At 50.9% G+C, this 12,491-nt stretch overlaps 1 protein-coding gene across 1 annotated transcript in view; it reads right to left on the reverse strand.

The window, feature by feature from the left end:
* AARS2 (alanyl-tRNA synthetase 2, mitochondrial) overlaps window positions 1-9,345 on the reverse strand; it is a 12,927-nt gene extending 3,582 nt beyond the window's left edge. The window contains exons 1-15 of the mRNA XM_008572646.1: window positions 9,083-9,345; window positions 7,895-8,086; window positions 7,201-7,346; window positions 6,880-7,047; window positions 6,178-6,322; window positions 4,038-4,183; window positions 3,709-3,817; window positions 3,280-3,318; window positions 3,063-3,174; window positions 2,437-2,570; window positions 1,852-1,996; window positions 1,448-1,620; window positions 1,212-1,325; window positions 975-1,115; window positions 62-199 (exon numbers count right to left, since the gene is read on the reverse strand). Of these exons, the coding sequence (XP_008570868.1) occupies window positions 62-199; window positions 975-1,115; window positions 1,212-1,325; window positions 1,448-1,620; window positions 1,852-1,996; window positions 2,437-2,570; window positions 3,063-3,174; window positions 3,280-3,318; window positions 3,709-3,817; window positions 4,038-4,183; window positions 6,178-6,322; window positions 6,880-7,047; window positions 7,201-7,346; window positions 7,895-8,086; window positions 9,083-9,325 (2,145 nt within the window). The 5' untranslated portion in view covers window positions 9,326-9,345. The remainder of the gene's footprint in view (window positions 1-61; window positions 200-974; window positions 1,116-1,211; window positions 1,326-1,447; window positions 1,621-1,851; window positions 1,997-2,436; window positions 2,571-3,062; window positions 3,175-3,279; window positions 3,319-3,708; window positions 3,818-4,037; window positions 4,184-6,177; window positions 6,323-6,879; window positions 7,048-7,200; window positions 7,347-7,894; window positions 8,087-9,082) is intronic.
* Window positions 9,346-12,491: the final 3,146 nt, after the last annotated feature.

Below are 12,491 nucleotides of genomic sequence, written 5' to 3' on the forward strand. Positions count from 1 at the left end.
CGGAAAAACACGAAAGACAAAAAAAAAAAAAAAAAAAAAAAAAAGGGCTCTCCCAATTCACCTCATCCAGAGAGCGCAGGCCAGGCACGTGGGCAGTGAGTGCCAGGGCCACCTCCTCCACATACACAGCCTCGTCCTGCTCCACAGCCTCCTGCACAGCACCTTCCACTGCCCGCAGCTGCTCTGGGGTCAATGGGGCCTGGAGAGGGGAGGGGAGAATGGACAGACCAACAGGCAGTCAGCCCCATGCCTGTAACTGATGCACTGAGGAGCGGTCGATGTTCACTGAACTATCCCCACATTCTACAACAGTGGCTAGCACATAACAGGTGCTCCATAAACACTGGTGCAGCAGACAATTCTTTTCCTTAGAAAGCCACTTGGGAGTGGGGCTATTGGAAGCTGTAGGCCTTTCACTAGTTACTAAAAGTTAATGAAGAAACAGAAGAAGTAGGCTGTGTTCTCAGGAGCTTACAACAAGGGGCAGCCCAATGGAAGAGAAATACAGGACGGGAGAGATGCAGGACCAGGGAGCAGGTAGGTGGGATGGGGATTAGTTAGCAAGAGCTTCCTGGAGGAAGGATTTGAGCCAAATGTACAGGGGGTTGGGGTGGGGGGGGAGACAGGGTGTTAGAGAAGGTGGAGACATGGTGGTAGAGAAGGGAGAGGGCAGCCCAGTTTGAGCAAGAATGGCTTGAGTGACAGCAGGAACAAGGAAGGTGGGTAGCTGGAGGTGATGGGAGGGCCTTCAAAATCCTACAAAGTTAGAGCTAAGAAAGGCCCCAGACACTGTCTAGCCTGACTTCTTGCTGGTGCAGAAGCCTCAGAGGAAGGGACTTGCCCAAGGTCCCACAGGGATTGAGCGGCAGCGCTGGTCCCAGAGTCCAGGCCCTTGGACTGGTCAAATCCCCCACGTCATCAGACTGTCTCTCTTTAAGCCTGTTGCCTCACATGAAGCCTGTCTTTCTTCTCACCTGGGTGGCCACATCGAAGCGCAGCTGCTCAGGACTGAGATGGGAGCCTTGCTGCTCTGTGCCAGGGCCCAGGGCCTGCCGCAGTGCCCAGTTCAGCAGGTGGGTGGCCGTGTGCTTCTCCATGCAGCCCAGACGCCAGGCCTGAAACACTTTTGTCACCCACGGTCCTGGGTGAGGGTGGAGGGTGGGGAGTGAAGGGGCTGCAGGGTATCAAGAACAGTTGGGGAGGGTCCTTACCTTATCCACATGTAGCTGCACATGGTCTCCTACCCGCAGGCACTCGGGGGCTACTGCCTCATGCAGGATGAAGCCCCCATAGACCCGGGCCCGGGCCACTGGGAACACCACATCCTGGGGGAGGTGGGGTCAAGACACTGGAGTGACTGCTTGTAGCCTTTCTGCTTGGCTCCCATCCAGGCTCAGGTGTGCCTCCCACAGAAATTAGGTTCTGAGGAGCAGGAGTGCACACTCACCTGTTGCTCTGACCGCACCAGGTAGCCACGATCCGATGCTTGACCCCCTTGTTCAGCATAGAAGTTGGTCCTGTCCAAGAGGAGGCCACACCGCTGGCCTTCCCCAACTGAGGCCACAGCTGTCCCGTCCTCTGTATACAGCTGTAACACCTGGGCTTCACAGGTGCCGAACTCTGCCAGCACGCAGAATATTATCAGTGCTAGGCAGGGGCTGGCGGCATGGGATGTGGGACTGTGTCTTGAGGCCAATAGGCACTGGGCTGAGGGCCCTTCAGCTGGGGGCCACAGGGACCCCTGGCGGCTACTGTGGGGAATGCATAGGAGCCACTAGCAACCATCTTTGACGTCCCTCCCAATCATGGTCAGGCAAGCTTGTGGCCACCCACCTTGGTCCAGGTTCTCACCATAACATCCACTGGGTTGCAGGGAGTAATTGTATTTGGGGCTGTCATCGGTTAGGGGCACCCCAAGGCGCTGCAGTTCCCCCAGCGCGTGAACGTCGAGCCGTAGTCCCTGTTCCTGAACTGGCTCAGCCTGCCGTGCCCGGTGCTGCAGGATAGGTGTGTGTAAGGTGCACAGAGAATGCAAGAGGACTTAAGCTTTGCAGAGCCTGTCTCTGCCACACAGCTGTGTGGACCCTGCAGCCCCCTCTGGAATAAGACCTTAGGGCTTGACTGGCAAACTTGTCCATCATGCAGGCTCCTCAGGATCAGGTCTCCCTGCCCATCACTGCCCCTAAAGACTCTCTCTAGGACGCTATGCTGGCCTCTCCCCTTCTGCCTCTCTGTTTAGCCCATTTCTAGCTAGTGTTCCTCTCTACAAGCTGTGGGCCTGAAAATTTGTCCCATCACCTCAATGGGTGAGGGAACAGACTGTATCTCAGTCTCTTGATTCCTCTCATTAGCTGTAACTCTTTCCCAAGGAGCTCAGGGCTGGTGAAGGAGTTGATGTGTCCTGACAGAAGCCTGCGTGGGGGCCCCAGCCTGTACCTGTGCCTCCTCCTGGATCAGCCGTTCCAGCCCAGCAGTGTCCAGCTTCACCCCTTTCTCCTCCAGCATCAGCTCTACCAGGTCCAGTGGGAGCCCCAGGTTCCCAGACAGTGATAAGGACCAGGCCACTTCGGCTTTGAGTAAGAAAGACACGGGTGTTGAGGAGGGGAGGGGTAAGACAAAGGAAGGCAGAGAAGTGAGGGGGAAGTAAGAGCCAGAGCTTTTCTAACTACACAGAAGCCTCTGGGTGCCATGTACAAGTGCCCTCTCCCCACACTGGGTGGTTCCAGAAGGGTCACCTTCAGACTTCATGCTGTAAGGCCAGGGCCAGGGATAGCCCAGGGTCATTTCGGAGGAGGAGGGGAGCTCAGTCTAGGCATGAAGCCGACCTTGGAAAGCAGGAACAGGAGGCAGGGCTAGTTGGGCAGTGCAGAAGTGGGGAGGGGCAGCATGGTGTTCCTGCCACAGAGGGGTCTGGGTGTTGGATGGGGAGTATAGTGAGTAAGGAACATTGGGTGGAGGCGAGAGGGTGATGTGAGGCACAGAGCTGGCCCAGAGCTCCCTCCTCTGCCCACCCTGGTGTGCTTAAGTGAGCCCCTCCCGCCTTGTCTAGGTACCCCACTCACCAGGGAACACATCTGAAGGCCCCAGGCGTTTCAGAGTCCGATCAATGATCCGCCGACCCCGCTGCAGGGAGGCCAGGAAGGCCACCTCATCCTCTGACACCAGGTTGGCTATCTGAACCGGGGGAGGTCATGAATGGAGCTGGGCCTCCTTTCGGGGGAGGAGAGGTATCTCTTTCCACAGCTCCCCCATCAGCCCTCCCCCACGTGAATCCAGTACCTGGGCTGCATTCTTCTGCAGTTCCGGATAAGTGTCTCCCTGGGGGAGGGGGAGGGCTGAGGAGGCACAGAAGGCAACCAGCACACTCTCTACCTTCCCCACCCTGGGCCTCCCTGAGGATACCTGCCCTGGAGGCTCAGAACACTGAGGGACTGGAGGAGGGACTCAAATAGGGAGTCAGTTTCCCTGTGGGATGGTACAGGAAGAAGAGGGTCCCAATGTCTAAGACTCAACAGTCTGGGAAAAGAGCTTCCTGAAGGCTCCTGCTTCTTATAAGCAAGTACAGCTCTCAGCCTGCTGACAGGACACTGGGCTGGACATTCAGGGTGGGAGCTCTGGGTGCCTTGGCCGGGGGCACTGTCTGGGCTCAGCGGTAGGCTCCCCAAGTGCCCAGGGAAGCCCAGAAGAGGGAAAAAGCTCTGCCCTTACCAGTGTCTCTACCACTACAGGCACCAGGCTACCTAGGAAGCCAGGTGGTGCCTGCAAGACCTCCGTGGAGAATCGCACAGCTCGACGGAGAATCTGACGAAGAACCAGCCTAGAGGGGTCACAGCATAGATATGAACTGCAGCAGCCCTGGGCAGCAGAATGGCGGATGGGAAGGACGAGAACCAGAGTGTGTGATCCCACCCCTAAGCCCTCTCCCTTCCCCCATTCCTTCTGCCATCTCAACCTGACCCACCTCTCCTTTTCCTTCCCTCCACACCCCTGTATCCCCCAGTAGCCCCTGCCCCTCTCTGTAGCCCTTTCAGACTCACGGGGCACCTGACATCCCAGGGGAGACGCCATCAGAGATGCAGATGCTGAGTGTGCGGATGTGGTCAGCCACCACACGGTATGCCATGTCTATGCGTCCCTCATCTGCCACCCCTACCCGGCCCAAGTAGGGGGGTGCCCTGCAGCCCTGGAAAGCAGGAGAGGAGACATGGCTGCTGGGGCTGCCTGACCTGGCACAGGTGGGTACTCTTTATTGCTTCTAAATCTTCTGTTCTCAACCCTAAAGCTGACCACATCCAGAAAGGCTTTGCCTGGATGAATGGAAGCTAATCCCTGTCCTCACGGGGACCACATTCAGCATGAACAATGATCATATATGTAGTCATCTACTGAATTTCTACTCTCAGAACTGGCTGGGTACTTGAATGACATGACTTCTAATCCCCTAAACAGCCTGTTCTAGGAGGTATTATCATCCTTGCTTTAAAGAAGAGGAAACCAAGGCTCAGAGGAGCTATGTGACACAAGGCCACACAACTCATCAGGAACAGATCTGAGGTCTGAACCAGGCTGGCTGACTCCAAGTGCTCTCCACCACCTGCTCCCACTCTAGTCTTCATGGGGGGCAGGGAAGGAGGGTGTTTGCTATGTGTACATGTAAGTGCTCTAAAGCAGAGAGCGAGCTCTAAACTATCTCTCCCCCAGGCTTCCCCATCTCATTAAGCAGTCCTGTCATTCACTGTGGGAGCCATCCTTGATTTCTCTTTCCCCTCCCCATCCAATCCACCAGTGGGTCCTTCTGCTTCTACCTCCACGAGATCCCTCAAATCAGTCTGCTTTTCTCCACTTCCATGGCTGCCACCCTAAGCCATGCTCTGTGGTCTCTCACCTGGACTGATAATAGCCTTCCAATTGGTTTCTCAGCTTCTACTCCAGTCTCTTTCCAGCTCATCCTCTACAGAGCCACAGGAGTGGCCTCTTAAAAGTGTGCATTCAGGTCATGCCCCTCCCCACATAAAGCCCTTCTCACCACACTGAGAATAAAAGCCACACTTTGGACTTCAAGGCTCCATAAGATTTGGCCCCTGCCTTCTTTCTGTGGTAGACTGTTTGCAAAAATGACCCTTTCCTTAGCACATGCCATTGGCAATTTGACTTTATAGCTACTTCCCATCAAGGGATAGAGTCCCTCCATCCCTTGACTCTGTGCCCTTGTGACTTGCTCTCACCAATAGAATACAGTTGAAATGACGCTGTACTAAGCCTACACTTCTGCTCTCCTTGGAACCTTGCCAAGCTGTGATGTGAACAAGCTTGGACTAGCCAGCTGGGTGACAACAGACACATGGTCCAGTCATTCCCACTGCCCCAAACTGCCAGCCAGCCAAGCCCCAGAAGAAGAGCTGCCTTAGTGCTACCAGAGATATATGAGTGAGCTCACACAAGATCAAAAGAATGACCCAGCTAAGTCCAGCTGAAACTGCTAGCCCACAGACTCAATGGTTGCTGGTTTAAGCCAGAGTATTAGGGTGGTTTGTTATACAGCAAAAGCTAATTGCCATATTCTCCAATTATATCCCATGTGATTCTACTTTAGTTGGCTGGTTGCCTTTTTGTTCTTGCACATGTCAAGCCGTTTCCTGCCTCAGAGCCTTGGTACCTACTGTCCCCCCTACCTGGAATGAGCCTCCTGTGGCTGACTCCTCCTCTTCCAGGTTTCAGCTCAAAGGTCATCTCTTTGGTGAGCATTCCCTAAACACCTTGCCTAAGGTTCTTCTATATCCACCCCCAGTTACTATCACCCATGTTTACTGCCTGTTAACAATCTGTAAGCTATTATCTTGTTCTTTACCACACTTATTTATTATCACTCTCTCACACTAGAAGGTAATCTTTCCTGTTTACTGCTGTATCTTCAGTACTGAGCACAAAAGACTTACCACAAAGTAAGCACTTGACACATATTTTTTAAATAAATTAAGAAGGGAAGGGGTTAGGAGCAACACCAGGTAATAAGCAATGAATCCTAGTCTCATGCTTGACACTCTGGGATCCTTGGCTGGTTACTATCCCCACATGCTGCGAATACTTTGAACCCTCAACCAAGATGGAAAGCAATGGGGCTGAGCACTGGTGACAAGCTTGTCAGAGGGGCTTCTGGAAGGAAAGAAGCAGGCTCACCTGGTGTATGGCATTGAGAAGCGGGGAAAAGAGGTCAGTGTCGTAGGTGGAGCGTCTGCCTTGCAGCACGGCCACCAACCTTTCCAGGCCCATTCCCGTGTCGACATGCCGCTGGGGCAGGGGCTGCAGGCTTCCATCTGCCTGTCTGACCAGGGAAGTATGCAAGGTGAGGCCCCACCCAGGATTACAGGTGTGAGGCAGATGCCCAAGTGGAGTAGAGGACTGAAGAGGAGCCCAACGGGGTGACAGTGGGAGGAACTAGACAGGCAGTATCATCCCTCCCCACCCAACGGCAGATGATGATGGCCTTGGGTCCTGTCCTTTCTCATAAAGGGCTTGGGTGGGGTCCTGTCCTTTCTCATCCCTGCTTGGGCCCTTGCTTGGATCCTAGACATCACCTTCTGAGACAGAATTCTTTGCTCTTAGAAAGAGACATGTCAAGGTTAGAAGAAAACCTTAGAGATCATCAAGTTCAACTCCATCTTATGATAAGATGCCAGAAAGCAGCAGTGACTAGTTTAAACTGTCATGGCCAAGACTAGGATTAAATCAGTTATTACCTGAAAAGTGTTTAGAAATGTGCCTGGCATATAGTAACTGGCATTTAAGTGTTTGTTTTTATAAGAAAGGGATCAAAGTCTTCTGACTGCCACCTTTTTCACTTCCACCAGGGATTCTCCTCCTGCTTCAGCACCCCAATACCTGTTGTGTTGCATGAAGACCAGATTCCAAAGCTCCACCAGCTGGGGGGCTCCCACTCCACCAGCCAGGTCATAGTGGATCTCAGTACAGGGCCCACAAGGGCCAGTATCCCCCATCTCCCAGAAGTTCTCTTGTGGCCCGAAGGAAAGCACACGGCTGGTGGGCACCCTGGGGAGAAAGCCAGGTGAGGAGCGGAAGATGGTCAGATGCAGAAGCTGGGACCCTCTCTGCCATGACAGCCTCTCCTTCAAGTCCCCACTGAGCAAGAAGACCAGTGTTGGCAGTCTCTATTTTCCAGACATAAGGAGGGGGTTGACTTACCCTAAGCTGAGCCATATGTCCCTGCTCTCCAGGTCTGGGTCCAGCCTTGCCTTGGGGTCACCACCAAAGTAGGAGACCCAGAGCCTATCCTCAGGGATCCCATAAACCTGAGTCAGCAGTTCCCAGGCCATGCTGCAAGTCTCCTCCTGCAGCAGAAACCAGCATGGGGTGGGGAGAGGAAGGTGAGTGAGGGGGAGGCCCCACTGAAGTGCCAATCAAGCCACGGTGAGTTAAGCCTTCAGCTTAAGATAAAACTATTTCTACTGCCCATCTTGTTCTCAGAATAAGCCACAACCATTTCTGCCTCTGAGTTTTTTCCTGCCTATAAGCTTCCCTTCCTTCCTTCTTTCAAGTCCCAGAACAAGTCCCACCTTCTCCATGAAATTCTCTACTCGCTGTAGCCTGGGGTGATCTTTAATTCCAGTTAACACCTTAGCATTACTGTCTATTTATTCGTACAGCTTTTGACCAGCCATTATGCAGGAGGCACAGTCCCTGCCCTCAAGGGACTTACAATCCAGTCAGGTAAGTGAGATACAATTCCTATTATACATGTCCAGCTAGTGCTTTGTCTCTGTATCTGGTATGAAGCCCTGCCTACGTAGACAGGAGAGCAGAGACAGGACTAACTTTTGACTTCCTTTTCAGCTGACCACTGACCCTTTCTTAGTTCCAGACCTTCCTGGAGACTCACCTTAAAATATTCACCCCCAAAGGCCCAATTGCCGAGCATCTCAAAGAAGGTATGATGGGAAAGGTCTCGGCCCACATCTTCCAGGTCGCTGTGGCGTCCTCCAGCCCTTACACATTTCTGGCTGTTGGCCACATGTCGGAAGCCTGCCATCTGGCTTCGTGGATCCACGGTGCCCAGGAAGATTGGCTTAAACTGGAAGCACATGAAAGGAGGGGAGGGGGATATCTCAATTCCTCAGTAGAAGGGAAAGGTTGCGAGTGGCGATAGGGATGCCTGTTCAGACTTAAGGCTGACTGTGTCCCTGAGAGTGTAGTGTGGTCTTGGCCTAGGGGTGCAACCTGGGAACCTGGGGGCAGTCATCTCTGGTGTTTGGAGGGAGAGAAGGGGTAAATATATCGTGAGGCAGAGACCCTCTGCTAGTAAAATAGGCAAGGTAAAAGAAGGAAGAATTGTTGGTGGCTGTAAACATGGCACTGAGAGGTTGCATCCTCTATTTCAGCTTCTTCAACCACACCCAATAACTCCAGTGTAAAAGGAGACCACAGTGTACTGGGCACTTCCCAGAATATCAGCATTTAGTAGGGATCTTGGACAGCCTTTAAGGTTAACCTACCTCCCTACCCCCGCCGCCCCCATTTTACGGATGAGGACAATGAAGTCTAGAGAAGGTAAGTAGTTGATCAAAGTCAAAAGCTTAGAGAACAGTGTTTCTGCAGAAATTTTGAACAAGCTGGCAATAGTAAGGCCATGTTATGAGCCTCCAGGACATTGAAGTCATTTAGGTCCTGAAAATGGCTACAACAACAACAAAAAGCTTGGAGAACAGTACCTAACCACATAGTAGGTGCCCAATAAAAATTTACTTAATGAATGAATGAGTTATCTTTATTTAAAGAACGAATAAAAGAAAGCAGACTTCCTCCACCAATGTGCCTCCCTAGGACTCCACACCCGCCTTTCCTGGATTTAAAACTCAATACCAACCCAGTAAATTCCCAGGTCGAGCCCTCCCCAAGCTCTAACTAGACTCTGAGGCCCGCCCTCTAATCACTTTACCCAACCACGCTCAGCCCTGTTTCCCCCAAAGCTATGAGCTCCGTCCCTAGCTTCTTTCGCCCAATCCCGCAGCGACTTTCTCTCCGGAAAACTCACAAACTCCGCCTCCGATCAGTAGGGCTCAACCCCCACCTGGTTCATGCCCGCATTGACGAAAAGCAAAGTGGGGTCGCCGCGGGGTCGCACGGGAGCAGAGGGCACCAGCCGGTGGCCATGGCGGTCCCGAAAGAAGCTCAGGAAGGCGTCCCGCACTGCCGAGGCCTGGACTGGAGGTGGCTCGGTTGAAAGCGGCCGACGGCTGGGGTCCTGCCATGGGGGCGACCTTAGAATGGCCCGCCGCAGCCGAACGGCTGCAGCTGCCATCGACGCCGCCATCTTAGCTCCGGGCAGCGACTTCGCGGCGTCAAAGAGTGATGTGGGAAGGAAGTCTAGCGTTTCTCACAGCGGACCCTGGCGACGGGAGGACTCAGGGCAGCCTCTGCCGCCTGGGTGGAAGTGACTGGGGACGAAAAGCCAGCAGAAGTTGGCCTAACACAGCGCCTGGCACACAGCAGGCCCTTAATTCATTCGGCATTAAATATTCATTGAGAGCCTACTATGTGCCAGACATTGTTTTAGGCGCTTAGTGTACATTGGTAACAAAATTAACAAAATGCCATACCCTCTGAAATCTGTGTTCTAGCAGTAATTGTTGTTATGCTTATTGAATTCTCAGGGTAACAGATGGGTTGCAGTGAACGGGTGTGGATTCAACTTTCTGCGGGTGTGCGCGCGCGCGCGTTTCCAGGCTGAGGAAGAAGGCAGGGCGTACCTATGGAATGTTTGCATTCATTCAAGAGGCTTTCAACAAATATTTATTGAATACCTACGATGCGCCAGGTACTGTTCTTGTCAGTTCCCTTTGCCCTGGCATTGGAGATGGCCATGTTGTCCTTAGGAACTGAAGCAGGCCCTTTCAAGCGGGAGTCTACTGGAGACACAAGCATATGCTCCATTTTTAATTGACTAATAATATTTGGTCTTTTAATTTGCCTGGGGATTAGAGAAAATCTTGGTCGTTAGGGCAGGACAAAGCTGCTGTTTGATAGCTGCAGAGATTTCCCCTTTAAGCCTCCCAGTGCCCTAGGATTTTGTGTATTTTGCTTTAGGGTAAGAGACATACCTGTCCCACCTCCCCCTTCTGACTTTCTGTAGTAACAGCTGTGGTTGTGAAGGCAACACAGTTGTGAAGGCATCTTGTGGGTGCAGCCAGGGTCCTTAGGGGGCTTCTTGTGATGCCCTCTCACCTTGGCTTGGGAAATTAAAGAGATTGGGAAGACAGAAGAGAATTTACCAAGAATATTCCCAAAGTCTAATAAGGCAGCAGAACTGAGGTCAGTGTAGTCATGGAGAAGGACTTGGCTATCCAGATCGACTCTTTTGGCCACTATTCTTTGTGGTGGGGTCTTTTGAAACACGGTTTCCTTGGGGTATGTGTAGTCTACTTTGGACTTGAGTTTCTATAGTGATAGTAAATTCTCAGCTTTGTATTCTGACAGAGCTCATAATATCTGTCCCATGATCCTCTGTTTCTCCTCTTGCCCATGTAGATTAAAGGTGTCGTTTTGAAAGTGTGTTTTGCCTATTTTTTTTTTTTTTTTTTCAGTTTCTGGAACAGGAACCTAAAGCCAGATGGGAATTTCAGTGAGATTGATGATCTTGAAACAAGACTGTGAAATTCTTCCCCAGACTGTGATGGGAGTGTGCCTTGGGTTGAATGTCCCCCTAAAACTTGACCCCTACTGTGACAGTGTTAAGGGGATGGGAAATCCTATTAAGGTAGTTGAAAAGTGGGGCCTTGAAGCAGTAATTAGATTGTAGAACTATGTATGCCACAGTGAATGGATTAAAAATGGTGGTCATGGGTGTGGTTCTGAGGGCTTTAAAAGGAGAGTGTGAGGAGCTATCTCTTGCTCTCTCTGCTACACCGTTTTTGCAATGTGATACTCTGCTAATAGTGAAGTCACCACCAAAGAAAGCTTTCACCAGATGTGTTCCCTGGACTTTGGGCTTTCTGGCCTCTGAAACTCTAAGCAGTAAATTTCATTATAAATTAGCCAGTTCTGTGTATTTTGTTATGAGCAACAGAAATGGACTAATACAGAGCATTTTACTGGATAATCTAGCAGGCCCTCTGCCCAGTAGTAACGTCAACCTTTTAGACTAACCTAAGGTGGATTTGAGATAGGAGATGCTCAGTTTCCCTGGGTTTGGGTTTCGGGACACGCCTCTGGGTTTCAAGCCACTTCCCAAGGTCTCAAGCCCCTCCTCTAGGCCCTCCCCTAGAGGAGAGTTACTGTTGCTTGTTAGACCTATTTTTGGCACTAACATGAGGGAAATTGAGACCACAAGGGGCTGGCTTATGCAAATCAAATGGCTGGACAGGCTTAGTAGAGAGGAGTTATATAACCCTAGTAGCTGAGCATGCTCAGTGGAAGGGAGTTTATCCTTTGAATGATGTTCCAGTAGTGGTGCTAAAGAGCACAGAATGTTCTTGAATATGTTCAGTGCAGTGGTAGAATTTGACCAATGAACATCCCCTGAAAGGAGACCAAAACTATGTTACATAACAGGGAACCACCCCCTTAGTCAAATATTCATTAGATAGCATGAATATGTATCAGTGAAACTATAAAAGCTGAATCCCAGAAGAACGTGGGGCTGCTGCCCACACTTTCTGAGGCCAACCTGTACTCTGCCTGTGCAGTGTGTATTTCTTTCTTTTTGTATCAAGCTTACTTTCAGTAAGCAGCTGCTCACTCTCTTGAGCCAGCCTGCACTCTGTACTAAACTTTAAGTGTGTATTTCTTTCTTTTGTATTAGACTTGGTCTGGGCCCTGCTCAGTTCTGGAGCTAAGCTGCACTCTCTCTGTGAAGTCTGTATGTGTTTTTCTGCCTGTGCAGTGTGTATTTCTTTCTTTTTGTATCAAGCTTACTTTCAGTAAGCAGCTGCTCACTCTCTTGAGCCAGCCTGCACTCTGTACTAAACTTTAAGTGTGTATTTCTTTCTTTTGTATTAGACTTGGTGTGGGCCCTGCTCAGTTCTGGAGCTAAGCTGCACTCTCTCTGTGAAGTCTGTATGTGTTTTCACTTTCTACTGTGACTGTGCTCTTGAATTCTTTCCTGTGGCAGAGTCAAGAACCTGATAAGAGGATGGGGTGGGTTGAGGCTGGCTGTCAGGTCTCCCAGACTGTCTCCTCTGGCATCAGATCTAGTGTGGAGGCATGAATTTTTTCTTAAACAGCTTTATTGAAATATAATTTATATACCATATGATTCATCCCCTTAAAGTATACAATTCAATGGCTTTTAGTGTATTCATAGAGTTGTGCATCCATCACCACAATCACCTTTAGAACATTTTCATTACCTCCAAAAGAAATCCCTAAATCTTTAGTTAATGCCTAATCCCCTCATCCCCCCAGCCTTAGGCAACCATTAATCTACTTTCTATCTATAGATCTTCATATTCTGCACATTTCATATAAATGGAATAATATGT

Source organism: Galeopterus variegatus, unplaced genomic scaffold (genome assembly GCF_000696425.1).
Source record: "Galeopterus variegatus unplaced genomic scaffold, G_variegatus-3.0.2 Scaffold813, whole genome shotgun sequence".
In the NCBI taxonomy this organism is placed as follows: domain Eukaryota; kingdom Metazoa; phylum Chordata; class Mammalia; order Dermoptera; family Cynocephalidae; genus Galeopterus; species Galeopterus variegatus.